Source organism: Anabrus simplex, chromosome 4, assembly GCF_040414725.1.
Source record: "Anabrus simplex isolate iqAnaSimp1 chromosome 4, ASM4041472v1, whole genome shotgun sequence".
Taxonomy (NCBI): domain Eukaryota; kingdom Metazoa; phylum Arthropoda; class Insecta; order Orthoptera; family Tettigoniidae; genus Anabrus; species Anabrus simplex.
The window spans coordinates 106254940-106276879 of NC_090268.1; the positions used below are offsets into that span (position 1 = coordinate 106254940).

Here is a 21940-nt window from a genome sequence, read left to right on the forward strand (position 1 = left end):
TATCTCCGTGGAACTCTCCATTTACTTGCCCTCAAAACACACACACAGAGCAGATAGTGTAAACAGATCCCGGTCTAGTAGCGTCGACTAGAAATGGGCCAGGAGTTCTCCTGTTTTGCATAACAGCAAAGTGCAATAAGAAAATGTCCCAAGTTTAAAGGCTAAGGAATATTCTTCAGAAAAACGGCGATGTCAAAATGTGTTCAAAAGATGGACCAAGAAGTTGCACATCTAATCAATTTACAGGCGATGTAAGTACGTACTGTATTTTGAGTAGCTACCGCGGGGGTGAAACTCTTCTGCGCTTTTGGTAGTAAGTCTGTAACTACCTTGTTAGATGGTGCTGGTCATATGCTGACATTCACAATCTTCACACTTCACAGACAGCGCCATAGGTAGCAGCGACGTGACCATGAAGTTGGGGATTATTTACTGAGCGTCTGTTTGGCCATATATTCTACATTAACTAGTAGCACCTCCACTTTTATGCCTATAAGATATACATTTAGGTCTCCAAAAGCCAAATTTGGAAATATAAAAGGAGTAACTAACTCGGACAGTAACATGGATTTACTTCGTTCAAATTTTCTACGACAGATTTCAAGCTAGTGATATTTCCCATGATGCCGTTCTCAATACATGCGCTTGTTCAGTTTGTTTTGAATTTTGGTTCGCGGTGAAGTTGTGTGTTGTAGCGAAATATTTTTGAATTACTGCCCAATTAGTAATACAAGGTTTGCATAAGTACTTTGTCGTTGTTTTTACCAGTCTGCACATTTGAGGGGCTGAAAATAGAATTATTTAATTTGTGTAGGCCTACTTCTGTATATTTTTTAACACGGTGCATAATTTTGGTATTTTTATTTTAATGTGATACTAGCAGTTTCCCGCTGGCTCCGCCCGCAGTGTGCGGTGTGTATGGTGTTGTTCGTTTCCTTGAAAATACATCACACAAAGAAATTGAATTAAACGTTCCTTGGAACAACACTACGCGCCGAACTGTTAAAAAGTCCTTCAAAGGTCTTCGTCATGGAGACAAATGTACTCATAACTTTCCTCAGAATCAACCAATTTGAATAGTTAAGAGCTAAAATGAAAGAGCTTGATCCACTGAGTGTTCTTAGGTCAAAACGAACTCCGTACCTCAATTAAAAACGCTAACTTTAATCTGCTTCAGGCCTTGAAGCAAGTATGGATATCCAGTGCTTCATCAGAATATCATTCTCTACCACGGCTGAAAAACAAACCAGAGAGTTTTGATCTTCCACGGAAGACCTGGACAACTATCAACAGGATTCGGACTGGCCATGGCAGATGTGTCGACTCCTTCCATAAATGGGGAGTACTTAATTCGGCAGCGTGCAGTTGTGGTGCCATGAAGCAAACAGTTCATCACATTGTGGAGCAGTGTCGGAAACCCAAGAGACATTTTTCTGCTCTCACCCTTGTGTGTTGACTATGTAAATAATTTGAACCTGTAAATACTTCAAACTGTAAATATTATGTATTACTATTGTATTTATATGTAATGCGATGTGTTAGCCATACGCTAAATAAATAAATAAATAAATAAATAAATAAATAAATAACTATACAAAAAATTGAAAAATCAAATAATTTGAGGAAGGCGGAAGTTAAAGTGTTTTACAGTACCTGATGACAAATTTGTGCATTAATACCTTTCAGTTAAAAAAAAAGAAGGGAATCGACCGGATAGAATGGCCTGACTGACTTTAGTTTTCATAATTTTTTTTAAATATATAGAAGATATAATCTGATATTTGGGTAATTATGTGATACTCTTAGTTCTAATTTCGTATGTGAAATATTGCAGTCTGGTGTCCGGTTCCATGGCTAAGTGTTGGCCTTTGGTTACAGGGGTCCCGAGTTCGATTTCTGGCAGGGTAGGAAATTTTAACCATCGTTCGTTAATTCCGCTGACACGGTGGCTGGGTGTATGTGTCGCCTTCATAATTTCACCCACACCACGACGCGCAGGTCGCCTACGGGTGTCAACTCGAAAGACTTGCCCCTGGCGAGCCGAACATGTCCTCGGACACTCCCGGCACTAAAAGCCATACGCCATTTCATATGCAGTCTGGCTTTTAATAAGAGGGTTGGGGCGTAAGTCATTGTGATTACTTTTCTTCCCTTACGAATGCGCGATTTACCAGACAAATAGAAATGTAGAGATGGGATTGGGGAGCGTAAGGTGCAGAGGAATACAGTATATGAAAAATGCCGAGTAGGTTTACCAGGTGTAAAACGAGGAAACTCTCAGTCATGAAATCCTTGTACTACATAAAGTTTATTCTCAGAACATAAAGTGGCCGTCAAACCGTAAATCTTCAAAGTAGTCCCCTAGAGTGTCTACCGCACGTTGACAGCGATGTGGGAGACGTCAGATACCTGTCACCCCACCATCTGCGAATTTTGCATTCTCATGTTTCCCATCGTTGACAGTGTCCTCTTGTGTCCCAAACCACATCCCATGCAATAGTTCTTCCCCTTTGGGGGATGAGGTCGAAATCTCACGGAGACAGGTCCGGCGAGTATGGCGGGTGTTCCAATACTTCCCACCCACATAGCTGAAGTTACTTCATCACATCCATTCTGCACGGAGCCTTACTTCTGTTGTCGTGATGCTCGTCCAATACACCGCCATCTCGTGCTGTGTCCGTGAGTGTCATGCTCTCCAGGACATATGGCCATTGTATGGTAGCATCGTGCAAATGTAAGGAAAAAAATAGTTGCATTTGACTTATGCCCCAACCCTTATAGAATTTTTTCTCGTAACATGTGCTGCTTTTTTAATATTTTAATTGAGGCTTCTTCGTGATGTGAGGTTATGCTCTTGATAAAACAGTATGTCATATGAATACCGCATATCAGACCCTTATCTACTACGTATTAACAATTTGAAAATAAAAACACATAAACTATAATGTAAGTTATTGAGATTGAAAATAGGAAAGAATATAATCGCGCGATGGGGATGGAAGTATACGGGGGAAGGGGAACGGATAGAAGCGTGACCGGATGAGAGTCACAACGTCGGAAGTGCTCCACGCTATCTGAACTCGGATTTGATAACTTATAGTCGACTATCTTAGTTGGAACCAAAATTTATTAAGTTTCAGCCCTATCCTATAATAATCCTCTGTGATGGCTACTACCTTCTGACTACAGATTTCATGCCCTGTTTTATTGAAAAAATGAAATGGCGTATGGCTTTCAGTGCCGTGAGTGTCCGAGGAGAAGTTCGGCTCGTCAGATGCAGGTCTTTTTATTTGACTCCCTTAGGTGATCTGCGCATCGTGATGAGGATGAAATGATGATGAAGACGACACATACACCCAGCCCCCGTGCCAGCGAAATTAACCAATTATGGGTAAAATTCCCGACCCTGTCGGGAATCGAATCCGGGGCCCCCTGTGACCAAAGGCCAGCACACTAACCCTTTAGCCATGGAGCCGGACCCTGTTCTATTACATATAATAAACCAAATACTAAATATCTTATTTTGAAACAGCGCTCGAATGATTGTCACACGTAGATCGGCTGTCTGACGATTCTGGCTTGGCGAGAAAGTGTTGGCGTGCATGCCTGAAGAGTCCGGGCGTGAGAATCGAGTGTGTAACAGAGCCTCCCTTTCACAGCAGTGCGATTCCTATGCTTTTCTCATGTGTTTTCAGTATGCGTTTTTCTCAGGAGTCCGTTGATTGAATATGCAACTTCCTTCAGGCGACATATATATGAAAAAGAAACTATTAACGATGTTTGTATTCTTTAATTCGTTGATAATTTTTAAGAAACGTACAATTCAGTCATTTTAAAACAACTTGGGACTTATTCTGCGTCCTTTGGCAAACATATAATGGTGTCAGAATGAATAAAATAGTTAAGCATGTGAACAATATAACGAGTTTGTATTGGAGACAGTAACTATGCAAACGCAATTAAGTTCACACTATCAACAGTCTATGGCCAAACATAATGAAGAAGTGAATTTTTAAAAAAAATGAATTTAATTAGCTTTTTTTTTTGTGCATTCGAGTTGGCGTTAAGGGGACACAAGAAATCTGAAGACTCAAAACATAAAGGCATATTTCACGAGTTGGTAAATTTTAGTTCAGTGTTGGACAAGGACTTAAACGAACATCTTAATGAAACATCAGCATTTACAGGAACGTCTAATACAGAACGATGTGCTCGAATACGGTGCCAAATCAGTCACTAAGTAACCATCAGTTGATTACCAATAATGTGAGTACAGTGAATTATAATATTCAATTTGTAAAATTTAGTTCTATTATTATTATTATTATTATTATTATTATTATTATTATTATTATTGTTGTTGTTGCACCGCAAGCCAAATTGACACCGGCTGCCATTGCGAACATCACGCGTCTACCACGCTGGGGTCGCCAAAATGTGCGGTAATAAATAGAACCAAATTGTGTTTCATCAGTGTACTCCTTTATGCGAAATTGATACGTGCAATACTGTAACACATCCATGCTCTTTCTTTTAAACAATTAAAACGAGTATCGTTGTGACTTGTATCTGAAAGTAAATACGAAAAACAAAGAATAAACACGAAACTACCCACTGTAGGATAACTTTAGGTACAGGGTGTCACACTCGAAAGGGGTCGCAGAAATTGTTGTGTAAAACAGGTAAAAGGAGAGGAAATGAAACGAAATTTGAAAATGGCATATCTGTTTTATGAGAAATGAAAGTACACCTCAAGAGTTGCTCTTACTTCTAAACACAGTTCAGCACGACGTTGCAAGTTCGTGAATGTGGCTGCCCGAACCATGGATGCCACTGCCTGGATTTTATGGTGGATGTTCTGCCGAAACTGATCGAACGTGTGTATTTTGTTCCTGCAGACCTTTCCTTTAAGATTATCCCACAGGAAAGTCACGTGGAGTCAAATCCGGTAACCTTGAGGGTCATAATGCTCTTGATTCTGTCTGGGGAAAATGATTCCACTTAAACCATGCTCACTCGAAAAGTGTGGCATTCCGCAATCTTCCATGTGAACTTCACTTGTCATAGTAGAGTCGAAGAAAGTAGGTGCCGCTGCGATAATGCACAGATCCTGTCTACCTTTTGTGAATGAGGGGGGTGAATCCTCAACCAGTACATGCGGGTTTTCACTGCACCATAACTGTTTGTTATAGGAGTTTACGTAGCTGTCTAGCTGGAACCACGTGGAACCTCGTTCACTGAACCACATGCACTCCAATATTCCTAGCCTTTCAGCAAAAATGGCTGAAACCAACGGCAGTTGTAATACGTTTATATTTGTCAGTTTCTCGCCATTTATGAACAACAGTAAATCGGTAGGCAGGCCGGTCTTTCTTCGCAGCTCTTCAACACGTGCTTCATGATCATGACATTCCACTTTCCTGCCATACATGTCTAATAGACTCTGAGGGAAAGGCCAACAATCGGTTGCTTATATAATCTACCTTTTTCTACAGATAATTCATTGCGGATGTCCCCCGCCGTGCCGATCCAACACTGTTCCACTGGTCTCCAGTTTTCATACTTTAATTGTTGTAAGTAATATGAATGTCTTTGGTTGTAAGCAGTGTTTTACTGTCTTCGTTGGCCACCAAACCGTTCCAGAAACTTCCGCTGAATTGTCTTAAACAGACCACTAATCCAGTATTGTTTCAGAAGAAACACGCGTTGTTCAATAGAACAGTGTTACTGAATCCTTTAAGGTCCTAAGTAAGATACCTACCTTCCTTACCTATTAGCAAATCGGCATGAGATCTTTCTTTTGGGTCGTCTATGGGTTCTTCGTCACTTGCTTAGGTAAGCGGCGGATTTCAGTAATTTAAACTATTTTCTACAATGAGAGGACTCCAGTTAAAAGAAATGGATATTTTTTTATTATTGACGATGCGGTCGAAGAAACTTGTGACATTATCTTCAAATAACTAAATAACGAATTCAGTCTTGTCCATTAAAAAAATATAGCGATGATGAGAGAGCTAGCTTTGGAGATCTTAATTCAAATGCCTGAGGGGCATCCTTATTAGAAACCACCGTCTTAATTTAAGAATGAAATAAAGAAAGTCTGGAGATCCCGAAGATCGGTTTCCATGCGAGAATGCATGTACCACCATAATGATTCGTGATGATCCAGCCCCCGTAACACGAGCTCTGGACTCTTGGTATAATTAAGGCAATCATATCGGTATGTGCCACACAGTGGTTGTACGGCATGGACCCTTACTTGAATCGATGTGATATGCGACTACGTCATGGACCGACATCTACCTCAATGATTTACGTTGAAGTCCTTGTGGATAATGACCGCAAGGAAAATAATGCTGTAATGGCAGATTGCCCTAATCTAAGTCACTGAGGTTGATGACCCCATGACCATCCAAACTTCTGGTGCTCAACAAATCAAAATAACAACAAACTCTCACAACACTTGAGGCAGTAAAGTCCCTTGCCATCGGACATGTCCCCTTAATCGTTACGTAAATAAGTTGAGATTTCCCCGCAAATAAAGCTAAGATTTCCAGAATACATTTTAAAGTTAGTCACTTGGTTTCAAGCTAATTCTCGAATACGATTCCAGTGAATTTAAGAAATAAATGAAGTAATCTCATAATCCTAATTAACAACCAGTTTTATGTACACCGGACGAATGGTTTCTTTAAACTCCCTAACTATTTAATTACATATTTCGTTGTTACTCGGACCTGTTTATCAGAAACATTCCTTTGACGAAAATCTTGATCTAATGTTGTTTATGCTCGACGTTTTCTTCACCGCAGCTGAAAACGGGATACATTGTCATAATTACCAGTACTATTTATTTATTTATTTATTTATTTATTTATTTATTTATTTATTTATTTATTTATTTATTTCATGACTTCACTCAACAAGTTTACATTGACACTAATAATAATTAATAAACTACCTTGGATAATCCTAATCTTACATCCTATAATCTGCATACATTTACACACAACGCAAAATAAAACCACCCATTTTAAATCGCTTATAACGCCTACGGTTATCCCTTGGACTAATTCCGGCACCTCCTTCGATATGATTTCAGGTGGATGAGACTGAAGTGTCGTAATGCACCTCATCCAACTCTAGGGTGGATAGACTGCTGCACCCCATGTGCTCTACAAGCATGACCTCATAACACAAGAACCTACATTTGTGCCTTGGAAACCGACAACACAACACAATCATCCATCACGAACTCTATGGATTGACATCTATCGCGACATTTAAATCAAATAATCGCAAAACTTTGTACAACTCTCAACCAGCATCAAAAAACATCACTACCAATTCTCAAATGTTGACTTCCCTGAAAATGGTTATTTCCAACATAACGTACAATCGTCTCATTTCCGTCGCTTCGATAATGAATTCGAGTTTCTACTAAAACGAGTCTCTTCTAAAATAACGAAATCTAATTCCAAACATTTTACTACAAATGACAAATCTCGGTTACAGTTTCTTTCTAATAATAAACTGGCTCGACCTCCTAACAGGTGGCTTGAATAACGGGAACACGACCCTTCTTTCCTATCACTCAACAAAATACACGTTATCTTGACCTGCATCAAATGAAAACCTCGCCCCACGGGCAATTCACATGAAATATAATTCTTGACCCACATAGATTATGCGAAGAGATGTAATTTACAATGCCACTTGAAATATTCTTATCCATCACGGTCCTACGGTTTCACGTGGAATCCTAACTGAACTGACCCTATTCCCCTATCATTAAATTACACAAAATAAATTCTCGGGTTCCCTACAATGAAATCCCGGCATAAAGTCTCGTCAACACTACAGGATTTCAACAACCTGGTCCACATTCCTTCCCATTTTCGCAAGACTTGAAACACTTGCTATCACAAATTCTTTACACGACAGTAATCTCTCTATATAAAATAACATGTCCTGACTAATTCTTCTTCGCCGAGCCAAAACTACTGGACATAATGGGGAAACATTTATATTAGTGTGTAGGTGTTCACTAAGGGAGGATTTTTGGTTATTCCGGCGCTACGGCGGTGAAAAAAAGTGGGGGGGGGGGTGAATTTCTAAAATGAGGATATCTATATCTTAAAAACGTAAAAGTTTACAGATGTTAAAATTGGTATTTGGAATCTCCTTTAAAAATAAACAAACACATATTTTTTGTTTTCGGAAAATCCCATTAAGGGATTTTTTTATCCCATAGAAATGTACTTCTGGCTGATCACGACATAACACATAGTTGCGTAGTTTAGTAGCGGTGTTCATGATAAGCATTTGTCCGACTCGTTGGCTGAGTGGTCAGCGTTCTGCTCTTCGGTTTTTAGGGTCCCGGGTTCGATTCCCGACCGGGTCGGGGATTTACATCGCTTCTGATTAATTCTTCTGCCCCGGGGACTGGTTGTTTGTGCATGTCCCAACACTCTCCTCGTCACATTCACACAACACATCACACTACCAATCACCACAGAAACACGCAATAGTGATTACATCCCTTCATATAGGGTTGGCGTCTGGAAGGACATTCGGTCGTAAAAGAGGGCCAAATCCACATGTGCAACGCAGTTCGCATCCGCGAGCCCACAGGTGTGGGGAAAAACGGTAGAAAAAGAAGAATAAGAATAAGAAGTTGATAAGAATTTAAGGGGTTTTCTTAACCAACTGAGTTGTTACATTACCTCATAAGCTAAGCACTATATTTTTGGTCTATGTAACAGAGCTCAAACGAACAGGCGCGTCTTTCGACAAATTTCCTTCTGGAGCTATTTACCATTAATAACCAAATGGTTTCACTTACAATTTCCTGACGTTTATTACGGCAGTTTCGTCGGCAATTCTTCTTAATATGTACTTTTATTAGAAAAATAGTCCCGCCATATCCCTGCACATTCTACACGTGCGGGCGACGTAATTTCTCTAGCGTGAGAATGAGAATCGCCACCTGCTTTTCCTCGTGTCGTCTCTGCTCAGAGATTTAAAAAAATGTAGCTAGAGCTCATGACTTGTAATTTATGAGACCTCATGTAATGACTTTAGGACTCTGGCTCTTTATGACTCAAAGGTCATGGGTTCAGTATACAATGGTTACAAGTATTAGCAAGCAGCCACGTCACGTCACTTATTCCGCTTCCGCTGAACTGGAATATGAGCTCCAAACACGACGACTCACGGAACCTGTCTGTTGACACACTTCTTCAGTGTTTACGGAGTGCAGTGTTGCTACGTCAACATTATCATGTAATGGATTGTCTATCCAAATTTGAGCGCATTCGGTGAAATGTTTACACAATGCGTGACAGTTTCTGGAACGCCTTTGGAATGGGACACCTTGTACATTTTAAGCCGTTTTACCGTTCTTCATTACATGAAAGATCCCTCTCTCCTCATGGGTTCACCGGTGAAAAAAGGTTGCTGGTTCTCTTCAAATGAATTCAAATAATATTTGTGTTTAAGAAGCCTCCATGGCTTAGGCGGTAGCGCGCTGGCCTCTCACCGCTGGATACCGTGGTTCAAATCCCGGTCACTCCATGCTGTAACCGTACAACAGGGTTACATGTTTCATTCAGCATTTATTATTATCATTAATTGACCCAATTCATTAGATTTTATGTTCTGATTTTCATCATTTAGACTGTAATATAATTAGGTATCACGCATAATATTATGTCATTTGCTCATAGAATAAGGGAATTTTGTTTGTAATTATTCTGTATATAAATAAGTGAGATTTGTTGATTTGAAGTGGTCATGCTGTGACTCAGAACACCGCCCACTTTCCTACCTAGGCCACCATAGCTGAATATTCGTTTATAGGAAGGGGAGTTAGGGATTGGAATAACTTACCAAGGGAGATGTTGAATAAATTTCCAATTTCTTTGCAATCATTTAAGAGAATGCTAGGAAAACAACAACTAGGGCATCTTCCAGCTGGGCGACTGCCCTAAATGCAGATCAGGATTGATTGATTGATTGATTGATTGATTGATGGATGGATGGATGGATGGATGGATGGATGGATGGATGGATGGATGGATGGTTTGTGTGTATTGTACTCGTCGCGTAAGGCTATACACTAAAAGGCAAATATCGCCACCCTATCCTTTCTTCTTTTTGTTTGTTTAATGGCTCATCGGTGCTGCCAACTTGACTAGTTACATATTGATATCACGAGAGAGTTATAACCATCAACAAACTAACCTCATTGTAAGTATCAATAATGGAATTACCCTTGCCCAAGCAAGTTATAATAAATGATATTAAGTCGGTTTTCGAGCTCAGTGAGGAATTAAGGAAATAAACACTCTTTTTCACCCTTATTCAAGTTAATGTTAAATGTTTCTGCATTTATTTTGATATACGCATTACTATACAGTTAAAAAAAAAATTAGGGGAGCATGTCTTGCAACGTCTGGTATGTGAACGTTAATTTTGTAGATGGGGTTTCAATAGTCGTACAGCATACCTTGAGACCTTAGCTACTCAGGGTGTGTCAGATCGAATCTATACTCCATCTGTAGCCGTAGTCATGCATTAAACTGTCAGGTGAGCCCTCAGTACAATAGCGGTGCGTCCGTGTGTCGTTGTGAGGTACAGACTACTGCGGTCATCTGAGCACGTTATACGTAAACCAGCACATCCCATGAAACATCTTAACGAGGTTCAAGTCACAAGGGCCGTCACTTTGATCCAGGAAGGATGGACTTTTCTTCGTGTTGCTGTGGATCGCAATGTCTCTCCGTCAGTTATTCACCGCTTGTGGAATCGCTACATTGAGACAGGCCAGTTAACAAGGAGGGTTGGACAAGGTCTTGAACGCATGGCAACCCCACAGGATGACAGATATCTGACCACCTGTGCGTTGCGGTGTCGTTCAGCAACTGCCAAAGAACTGCAACAAGACCTCGCGAAGGTCACTGGAGTCACGGTGTCTGACCAGACAGTAAGGAACAGGTTAGGAGAAGTGTCCTTACGATCCAGACGTCCTGTTCGAGTGCCCCGTTTAACGCAACAACATCGCGCAGCTCACCTTCTGTTTGCCCGTACCCACGTCAACTGGCAACTTCGCCAATGGAGACCTGTGTTGTTTACAGACGAGTCCAGATTTCCCCCTGACACAGCGTGATGGACGTCAACGTGTATGGAGACGCCGTGGTGAGCAGTACATGTCAAATGTTGTCCAGGAAGGCGACCGAAGCGGACAAGGTTCTGTGATAGTGTGGGGTGGCATCAGTATTGATGGCCGTACGGATCTTGTAGTCCGTGGTAATCTTACTGCTGCGGAGTACATCGAGCAGATAGTGCTACAGCATGCGTTGGTTGCTGCATACTGTGTTGGCCCTGAATTCGTACTCGTGCACGACAATGCCAGGGCTCATGTAGCGCGCATCACCAGAGCTGTCTTGCGAGAACTGGACATTCAAGAGATAGAATGGCCAGCAGTGAATCCCGACCTTAATCCCATCGATCATGTGTGGGATAGGCTTGACAGAAGTGTTCGTGGGCGTCCTATTCCACCAGACTCTCAGAGACCTCGCTGTGATAAATGCTCATGGAGGACTTTCACCATACCGAAGCTCTCCAGTTGTGATAAAAATCCACCCTGGAGGACTGTTATCACTTGTTTTCGTCCCGATTTGGACATTTCCGTTTGTGTTCTGAAAATGAACGCGAATCCATCGATGTTCTTTTGTATAGTTGAACGGTAAATAATAAAGGTTTGATTGGTAATATACCTGGGTGCGAAGTATTGTTTTGTGGAGCATGGCATACGTTCAAAAACATGTTCCCCTAATTTTTTTTAACTGTGTATAATCGTGTTTTTCGGTGTTTGCCTTGTGTAAATTTGCTATTATTTGTCGGACTGAAGGGAAATCACGCTGTAATAACAAATAGGTTATAAAGGTATTAGCGGAAACTTTCCCGAAAGTGCATATCTTTCCGACGAGACTGCGCCACTAGCACTATCTAGCGGCTCGCAGTGTAAAAACGAACACCTGTCGACTGCTCCTTGTGGCTGCTATGACCAACGTGTTGCTATGACATAATACTAGAACCAGAGATCTCGAAATTTCATCTGTACACGAAAATGTATTCGTTTTAAGTTTTACAGGAATGATGGAATAGCTTTTCAAATACAAAATGTTTGATCTGTGGTTATAACATTTCATTAGTCACGAAATAAGGTATGAAAACTAACATCCATTTTTGGCCTACAGCCAGACCAAAACTACTGTTTTTTTTTTTTTTTTTTTTTTTCATGTGATAGCCTACTGTGTACAATTCTCACTTATGTCATGAAGAGTGACAACTATATACATTCAAAAATAACTTAGCCTACTGTACAAATGCTATTTTCCACAAATTAAATTTTAGTCATGACAAATTTCTGTAATTATTTGCATACAACTGCAGGCCAGTCAACCATATGTACTGACAACCATGCACATACCATAATTATATATATACACATACTATATTGTGTACATCCAAATGCACTTGAACATAACATTACATATGTATTACTTGGCATTTTCTTTTCCTGCTGAGATGTGTAGGAACCATTTGTTTTATTTTACAAAAGCTTTGTTGAGGAGTGCAACGTATTTATGGGCCAACACGGAATCACACATACCTTCATTCAGTTAAGGTCTTCACTAACTTGAGTGCTTTCACATATGAATTTATTTACATTATTCTGAAAAACAGTGGACACAACATGTGAGAACATTCATTGGGGAAAATCATGTTACTTGATTCACATTTCTTTGCTAATACGAGGAAGTTTTCAGGGTAATGGGAATTAAGTTTAAGTGACATCAAAACACTTACTCACTGTGTGGCAGTCTTGAGATTGCCAAACCAACAACATAATTGCATTTGCCTGTGTAGTTTGCACATTACTGTCGATGATCTCATTTTCTTCCATTACAATTAGGTCTCTTATCTTATCACCAATATTTAATCTTTCATTCACAGTGTAACTCATTTTCAAATCATTGTACTTGGTTAGGAATACTGCAGCATAAGCCTCACAAAGCAGAACTCTTTATCTAAGTATCTCCTCCCCTCTGTCCTTAAGTTAAGTCTGGAGTTTTATGAAGTTATCTGCTACATCACTACAAAAATACCTTCTCAATCACTAATATTCTTTTCTGTAGTTTTACTTCTCAATTTAGTTTGATTTAAACCACTTAGCCTAGCTTTCAACACAAGTCTGTTATATCTGGACAGTTTGTTCGCAACACTCTGCACTTGTTTGCCATTTGTGAACACTTTGTGCATTCTTCCTTAACTTTGGGAAGAACAGCTCAGTATTCTCTCATTTCATATTATGTCACATCGTTGCACAAGACGTCAATCATATGTGGACAGACGCAATAACTTAACCAACAGTATGTTGAATCAGAAAACCAGCGGGCTACTGTACATCTCAGGTAGCCTATACAAAATATGACTATTTAAAAAATCCTCACCTAATAGAAAATACATATTTTCAAAAATGACAGAGCGAGTTGGATTTTTTTTTTTTGCTTTACGTCGCACTGACACTGATGTCTTATGGCGACGATGGGATAGGAAAGGCCTAGGAATGGGAAGGAAGCGGCCGTGTCCTTAATTAAGGTACAGCCCCAGCATTTGCCTGTGTGAAAATGAGAAACCATGGAAAACCATCTTCAGGGTTGCCGACAGTGGGGTTCGAACCCACTATATCCCGATTACTGCGAGCGAGTTGTCGTGCGGTTAGTATCGCGTAGCTATGCTCTTGCATTCGGGGGGTGGTGGGTTCAAATCCCACCGTCGGCAGCCGTTAAGATGGTTTTCCGTAGTTTCCTCATTTTCACACCAGGAAATGCTGGGACTGTACCTTAATTCACGCCATGGCTGCTACCTTCCTAATCCTAGACCTTTCCCATCCTGCGTCTCGGAAACCTTCGATGTATTAGAGTGATTAGCATTTTTTTTTTTCTAAGAAAGGAGTTTATAGTATGAAGACCAGATGGCAGCTGCGAGCACTAAATGCTGTTGCTGCTGTCTTACCAGCACATAGTACACAGATGCAGTAGGAGCGGTGACTAATGTGCCGTGAATCGGATCACTGTATCGATTCAGTAACGTGAACGGAATCAAATGAATCGATTCAGTAAAATGAATCCAATGTCCCATCACTAATGTGTTTGAAATATTTACCCCTGACTTAATAAATTATTGTTTCTAAAATCTTTCTGCACAAAATGATCTGAACATACAATACAAGTTTTGTTCAAATGTTCTGGCCCATCTCTTTTGAATATATCATCCAGGTCTGCTCGTCTGCTCCGAATAACTCATTGCTTGAATCTATTAAAATCAGTAATATCAATTAGTACATCACTTGAGTCGCCTAAAAGCAAAACGGATAAAGTCCACTTTTTACAAAAAATGAGATAATGGTAGAAATATATCGGTAAAAGATGTGTCTACTGAAGCATGAAATAATATACTAGCAAAATCCATAACATCCTTAAGTATTTCCCCTTTAAAAACTCAGGTTAGATGCAAAACGGATAAAGTCCACTGCGTTTTAAAAGCAAAATGAGTAAAGGGCACTTCAACCAACCAGAAACTGACTTCTATGGCATGTGACAACAACATATAACATAGCTACGATTATGCTAAAGCTGCATGCTTTCTACTAGTGCTTTATTCCTAGTTTTATATCAGAGATTGCCTGATTTCCATTTCTGAAAATGGAAGTATCACCTTCTGTAGTGTCTCCATCAAAGGTGAGAAAGAAAAGAGTCAATCTCAGTGCGACTAAGAGAGCTTTCGTACAAGAGAACACACTAATGTTGACGATAGGACGATGATAGCTATGCTCCGAAGGTGGCTTCTGTAAGCACCAAGAGACGTAGAGGAGGTACAGTTAATTTTTCCAGTAAGAGGTCATTCCTTCATTCCCCCTGATCGGGTATTCGGTCTCTCTGAAAAAAATTCAAGAAGAGAGAAGAATCGAAGATTCAAAAACCTACATTAACATCATTGAAAGATTTTTAAACATTCGTCAACCAGGGATTGACATGAATATATTTAACTGGAAACAAGAGGCAACAGAGCACATGAAACCTATTCAACAATGGCACTTTAAATGCATGCCTTGCAAGTGCTACTTTTTCATCACATGGTCCTTGTGGATGGGGAGCCGTTTTACTATCATAGAACTGGAACCTACAGATCCCTGATGAAAAGTAAGAAGAATGTGTTGGCTATAAACCCTTCACCTGTTATAAAGAACACTACTTCAGTCAACAAGAATAAAGTATCAGATGTGAAAAGGTTTCTTGAATTGCACTTTGGCTCTGACTGGAAGTTGAGCCCATCTCTGAAATTCTACGTTGACTTCTTCGACTCTTGGGAGTGTCATCAATCGTCAACGAAAATGCTGCTAATGAACTTTGCAGTGCAAAAGAGGAAGCTCCTGAACTGTGTGTTTAAATATCTACCCAGGGCACTCTTAAACCATAGTGAATGAAACATGGATATTATGTCTTCTTGTATTTTGTGCTTTTAATAAATAATAGCAAAACGAGTAAAATCCATACTGCTAACATGCAAAATGAATAAAGTCCACTTCTTAGAAGCAAAATCAATAAAGTCCACTTTTAAAACAACAATACTACGAGTATTATTACTTGCTCTAATAATCAGTGAATTTTTTTGTGATTTTATGCTTAATTTTTGTAAGCAACTGCCTTAATGGAAGGTGGTAGTGGTTTTTTGCCATTTTCTCAAAATGTGCTGGAGTGGACTTTATCCGTTTTGCTTTTAGGCGACTCACTTTCTACTGCCGTAAAATCAAGTATTCATTCTATATAAACTGAAGTTGTGTAAACATAAATCTAACCAAACATCTAAACTCGTAGTTACATTTCTTTATTTTTTTCGGGAATCTGTAGACAGACTTTGACGCACATGGCCCTCTGTAATGATTGCAACCACATATAGCGCAAATACTACCTATTCCAGCCGTATTTTCTTTAAACAGTTACATATTATTAAAGTCTGTCACTGAATTACTTCACAGCCGTTGATGCCCAGTTGTACGTCTACACTGCGAGCCTCCAGAGTGAGTCTCAGTCGCTGTCGCAAGTTTTCACGCCTACTTTCCGCTATTATCTTCATAACCTATTTGGTAATAATACACACAAGTACCAAGCTCGATAGCTGCAGTCGCTTAAGTGCAGCCAGTATCCAGGAGATAGTGGTTTCGACCCCCACTGTTGGCAGCCCTGAAGATGGTTTTGCGTGGGTTTCCCATTTCTAGCCCTTTTCATTCCCATCATCGCCGTAAAACCTATCTATATCGGTGCGACGTAAAGCAACTCGTAAAAAACAACACAAAAGCAAATATATTACATGTATATATGCCGTAAGTTAATAAGAATACACAAAGGCTAAGTCTGCAAACCGTATCAAAGTCGTGGCAAGACAAGGTTAGGTTAAGTTAGATTGATAACGAAATTTCCTTCCATTTGAACTGAACTGAACTGATCTTTATAGAGGAGGTAAATGAAATGGCGTATGGCTTTTAGTGCCGGGGGTGTCCGAGGACATGTTCGGCTCGCCAAGTGCAGGTCTTTTGATTTGACCCCCGTAGGCGACCTGCACGTCGTGATGAGGATGGAATGATGATGAAGACTACACACACACACCCAGCCCCCGTGCCAGAGAAATTAACCAATCAAGGTTAAAATTCCCGATCCTGCCGGGAATCGAACCCGGGACCCCTGTGACCAAAGGCCAGCACGCTAACCATTTAGCCATGGAGCCGGATATAGAGGAGGTAATTGTTGCTTTCCTTTTCGGAGGACTCATTGCAGATTTTTCTTGCTTCCTAGACATCCTAATTGGACTCTGTACGTAAATGTTGGACGAAATAAAACCGTAATTAATAAAATGCTGCGTTCATGTCACACCCACTACGTCATTAAATGCATTATTTGAACATGCCACAGTTCTCCTTACCTGGCATTACCCAAACATATTTACAGTCCCACAGAAAAATAAAATATGCTTTAATTATGTAATGCTAGTCATTTTAACAGTACGGCATTGGCAATATGTAATTCTCGCAAATCACGAAATAAACCATGACTTTATAGTGCCAACTTGCCAGATTAACAGTAACTGTAAGACGTCGTATCGGCAAGTAGGGACCTAAACTGTATGGTTAGCGACACTGAGGCGAACCCAACAGTTAGAAAATAACTAAAAATCAATACCGTCATTATTCAGGAGTGAAAAAGTAAGGGTGTTCCCTTAGTGTAGGGCCTCTCAAACGCCCAAAATCTCACGCGTGAAAACTGTGGCGCAGAGTTCCTGTGCTCAGTACATCGGTCCCACTCGGCTCAGCTCGGACCAACGCTTCGTCTCTGGGCTACTCGGCTAAGCTCGGCTCAACTCGGCTCTGATTTGGAGCGCTACGGAGCAAGTGAGGAAGAGGGAGACAGGCGGAGCGAGCGTGACAGGCGTGGGGAAAGAGAGAGAGAGAGCGCTATTGCTCCAAATCGAGGAGTGGGGTTTCTGCATTCTGGTCAACCAAGCGAAGTCGTCTTTTGCACCGTGCACAGTGCATGCACTCTGAGGCCCTGCCTTAGTGTATTGGCGTACGTGCCAGAGAATATAGCACCTGCGAGCTGTTATGCAGGCAGTGGGTGACCGCAGTCAGCACGTTCTCTGCCCCAGGTGTAAAGATAGTTCAACCATCGCTGTCTGGTTCGACTCATTCCGTCATTACGCTGATCATTTGATTATCTGTTCGAGCTTCAATTGTATGCCGAATCTGCCAATCCCTTCTTGGTGTGCGATTTTTTCTCCGATGAAGATTTTCATCTGTAGGGAAATTTCATTTATTAAAAATACATTAAGAAATGTGTGAAAAGGTATTGCATCTTGACAGTAATGTTCATTTAGTCCACCTCGACTTGTTGCCTGTCTACAATAAACCTCTCCAGCACAGGAACACATAAATGAATTGAAAGTCGTACGTTCATTGTTCCTTTGTCTCGGCTACCAATGGGGTTAGCTCTAGTCTCCTCAAGGGTGAAGCAGGGAATAAAGTGGATGTTTTATTAGGCCTGCACCAATAGGGATACTCTTAATTACCTAGCTCTCTTGGAGTGAGTTAATTTGCTGCCTGAGTAGAATAATTATTCTACGTCTTTGAACTCTTTCTGTGCAAATTTGATGTCTGCTACAAGCTAATTTCCCAGTTGCATGCAATCATTTTTCTGGGAGAGTAGGTTCCGCTCAGATTGAGATAGATTGTATTTGTAGACGCGTAAATGCGACATCTTCGTGGCATTCTCCTCTAAAACGTAAAAAAAAAAAAAAAAAAGCTCTTGTAAGACGAAATTATGACTGATCATCTTAAGATCGTTAGCTATTAGAATAGAAATTAAACAACTAAATGTATTCTATTATTATTTTTTTTTAAACAACTTTTGTTTACTTTGGTAATAATTTTATCCTTCTTCATAACCTTGACCATTTAGTTCAAAATTTCACTCAAATCATCCACTGACTAATTACAATTGAAATCTTGGTTCTTGTTTCAGGTGGGGAGAGCGCTCGAAGAACTCCTTATGACAGGTGACTCCTGAACAACACGTGGTTATTATTAGGCCACTGTCCGTCCACCATGCCATGGCAGATGTCAACGAGTAATCTCATTTCTGACACTACATCAGGGGGTGACTATCCAACCATGAAGGCTACCTGTCGGCGACTAAACATTAAGCGTTTAGTGCAGTATATTATTCATCCCATTGTTCGATGTTCAAAGCCCTGTCGTAAATTACTATGCAAGATATCTGCATATGCCCTGTTGCTGGCAGTTATCATTTTAGGTCCTTATACACTATATAACGTCTACATTCAATCTGTTGAGATGTACTTCCTTCAGCTGCATATGGATAAGCAGGGTACAAACGTTCCTTCTGTCTGTATGGTACCAGACCATAACCCCTACGATCCCAGTATTCTTCAGTATTTGTTCTCGTGGAATCCAGTGAAATGTGGTGAGAATCAACCCTATTTAACTTATGTTGACTATAATGGTTTTATTTATTTGAATTTGTCTGCTGCCAAAGAGAGTGGTCGCAGTGAACAAGACTACGAGTGTACATACTCAGACATATTGAGATGCAATGGTACAGATGATGAAGTGCAGTTGTCAGTAGAAAAAATATTCCGAAAAAAGGAGAAACTCACTCATCCTTTTGTTGTGGCAAGGTGCATATTGACTTCTACGAGTAAATTAGTCCATGAAACAGGACATGCATTTGTTGTTGAGCCCTCGGTAAATTTAATTGAAAAAACTTCCAAAGTTCGTCCTGGTCGTCCTAGTATTCTAATATTTGGGTTGGATTCAATGTCCCGCCTTAATTTCATCCGACAATTGCCTAAAACATACAAATTTCTCATGTCTGTATTAGATTCTGTTGTTCTATCAGGTTTGACCAAAGTAGGTGACAATACTTACCCAAATATTCTTACCATGCTGACTGGTATTGCTGCGAGAAAGGTAGACGGTGTACAGGCACCTTACTGGGGGGATGAAAAGGCGAATGCTAACTTTGATGACTTACCTGTTGCTTGGAAAGAATACAGTAATGAAGGATATATAACCATGTATGCCGAAGACTTACCTCAGTTTACTGCTTTCAACTATCTAGCAAAGGGTTTTCTAAATGAACCAACAGATTATTATATGCGTCCTTTTTGGCTTCAAATGGATAATCTTAAAAATTTCCGTTCATCTGATTATCGGTGCTATGGAAATATTCCGAAGTATACATATTTATTTAATTATACAGAAGAATTTATTACAAAAATGAAGGATTTGCCATATTTTGCATTTAGTTTTCTGACATCGTACAGCCATGACCACATCAATTCGATCCAAGTGATTGATGATGAATTAGAAAAGATGTTTCAGAACATGTATAGGCGTGGTGATCTTCAGAACACTATAGTCATAATGATGGGTGATCATGGCAATAGATTTGATGGCATTCGTCAGACTGTTATTGGGCGCGTTGAGGAACGTATGCCTTTCTTCTCTGTCTCTCTTCCCCCAAAACTAAAAAAGGAATATCCTCACCTTCAGAAAGGTTTAGAGAAGAACAGTCAAGTGTTACTTAGTTGGTTTGATGTGTATGAACTATTAATGGATGTGGCTAAGGACAACTTCAAAGAAAATTCTAGTGTAAAACAGTGGGGAAAGATAGGGTATTCTCCATTCCGAAATGTTCCTCGGAATAGAACTTGTGCTCAAGCTGGTATACCATATAATTACTGTATCTGTGCACGTGAAAAGACACTAACCCCCCAAGAACCTGCTGTGGTGGAAGTGGCAAGAGATTTAGTGAATCACGTGAATGGTCTACTCTCTATTGTAGGTGAAGATAAATGTGTTCCTCTAGTCCTAAATGAAGTCACGAACGCCCAGTTAATTTTACCTAATGCTCACGTTGTTCAGCCTAAGGGCTTCGTGGCTACATACCGAGTAACCGTGAAGGTGGAACCAAGTGGTGGCCTACTGGAAGGCACTCTAGAAAGGAATGCTTGGAGAACCTCAGGAAAGGTTGTTGGAGAAGTCAGTCGCATTAATAGGTATGGAAATCAGTCCCACTGTATACAGGACAAAATACTAAAACTTTACTGCTACTGTACAGACCTGTTACAGACAAAACTTGGTGTATAAGAATCTGTGATCATTTTATCAACAACTGAGTATTGCTTGATAAATTGTTTTGTTGTGTTACTTTCATTTTTAGAAAGTATATGTTGTACAAGTATATTGGGTATATTACAAGTATATTAAACCTCGTGACTGTGATTGAACTAATTCTAAGGTAAGAGTATACATATTAGCACTGACAAGGAGAGAAAATCATACAGTGTAATATTTACATCAGTACCTAGTGTGAACTATTGCATTTAAGCTCATAGCCTTTAGTCATGTGAATAGTTGTTTATCCCAGTGGTATTGTTTTAGCCTCTGCTTGTCTCGACATTGTTGCCGGATATAGATTAGCACATTAAAACATAGAAATTACAGATTTGAGGATATTCACTAAATATAGTGAAGCATTGTTCAACACATTGGCCCTGTACCTCATTTCGCTTTTGCACCATTTTTTAAGAAACGTTTATTCGAATTTTCATACACAAAACTTGGCATTAAAATTCAGGCTGAATAGTGAAAAAACCAAGGCAATGTTTTTATCCTTTTACTTCAAGTGTTCTTACATAACTTCATATAAATCTTTTCGTAATCAATTAATCAATCAATCAATCAATCAATCAGTGATTTCCATTTAGTGTTTTTGCCCAAGTGGCAGATTCTCTGTCAATTGTTTACCTAGCTTTTTCTTAGGTATATCCTAATAACTTGGAAATTCATAGATCATTTCCCTTGTTAATTTATGACATTCCCTTACTCCTCGTCCTATAAATGAATATTTGTTCCAGTTTGTTCCCTTGAATTCCACCTTTACCTTCATATTATGATCTTTCCTACTTTTAAAAGCTCCGCTCAATCTTATTGGTCTACTAATGTTACTCCACGCCATCTCTCTACTGACAGCTCGAAATATACCACTGTCGAGCATTTCGTCTCCTCACTGCCAAGTCTTCCCAGCCCGAAGTTTGCAATATTTTCTTGACACTGCTCCTTCGTCGGAAATGGCCCAGAAAAAATCGTGCTGCTTTGCTTTGGATCTTTTCCAGTTAGCGTATGAAGTAACCCTGGTGCTGTTCCCTTGTACTGGAACCATCCTCTTACTGGGGTCTTTCCAGAGATTATACGCCCTCTCCTTTACATCCTTACTACAACCCCTAAATAATCTTA

The 21940-nt window shown here is 40.0% G+C and overlaps 1 protein-coding gene across 1 annotated transcript in view; it reads left to right on the forward strand.

Moving 5' to 3' along the window:
* The window catches only part of LOC136871666 (uncharacterized), a 114786-nt gene extending 93463 nt beyond the window's left edge, over positions 1-21323 (forward strand). Inside the window, exon 2 of the mRNA XM_067145161.2 lies at positions 18642-21323. Coding sequence (XP_067001262.2) covers positions 18725-20791 — 2067 coding nt within the window. The 5' untranslated portion in view covers positions 18642-18724 and the 3' untranslated portion in view covers positions 20792-21323. The remainder of the gene's footprint in view (positions 1-18641) is intronic.
* The last annotated feature ends 617 nt before the right edge of the window (positions 21324-21940 follow it).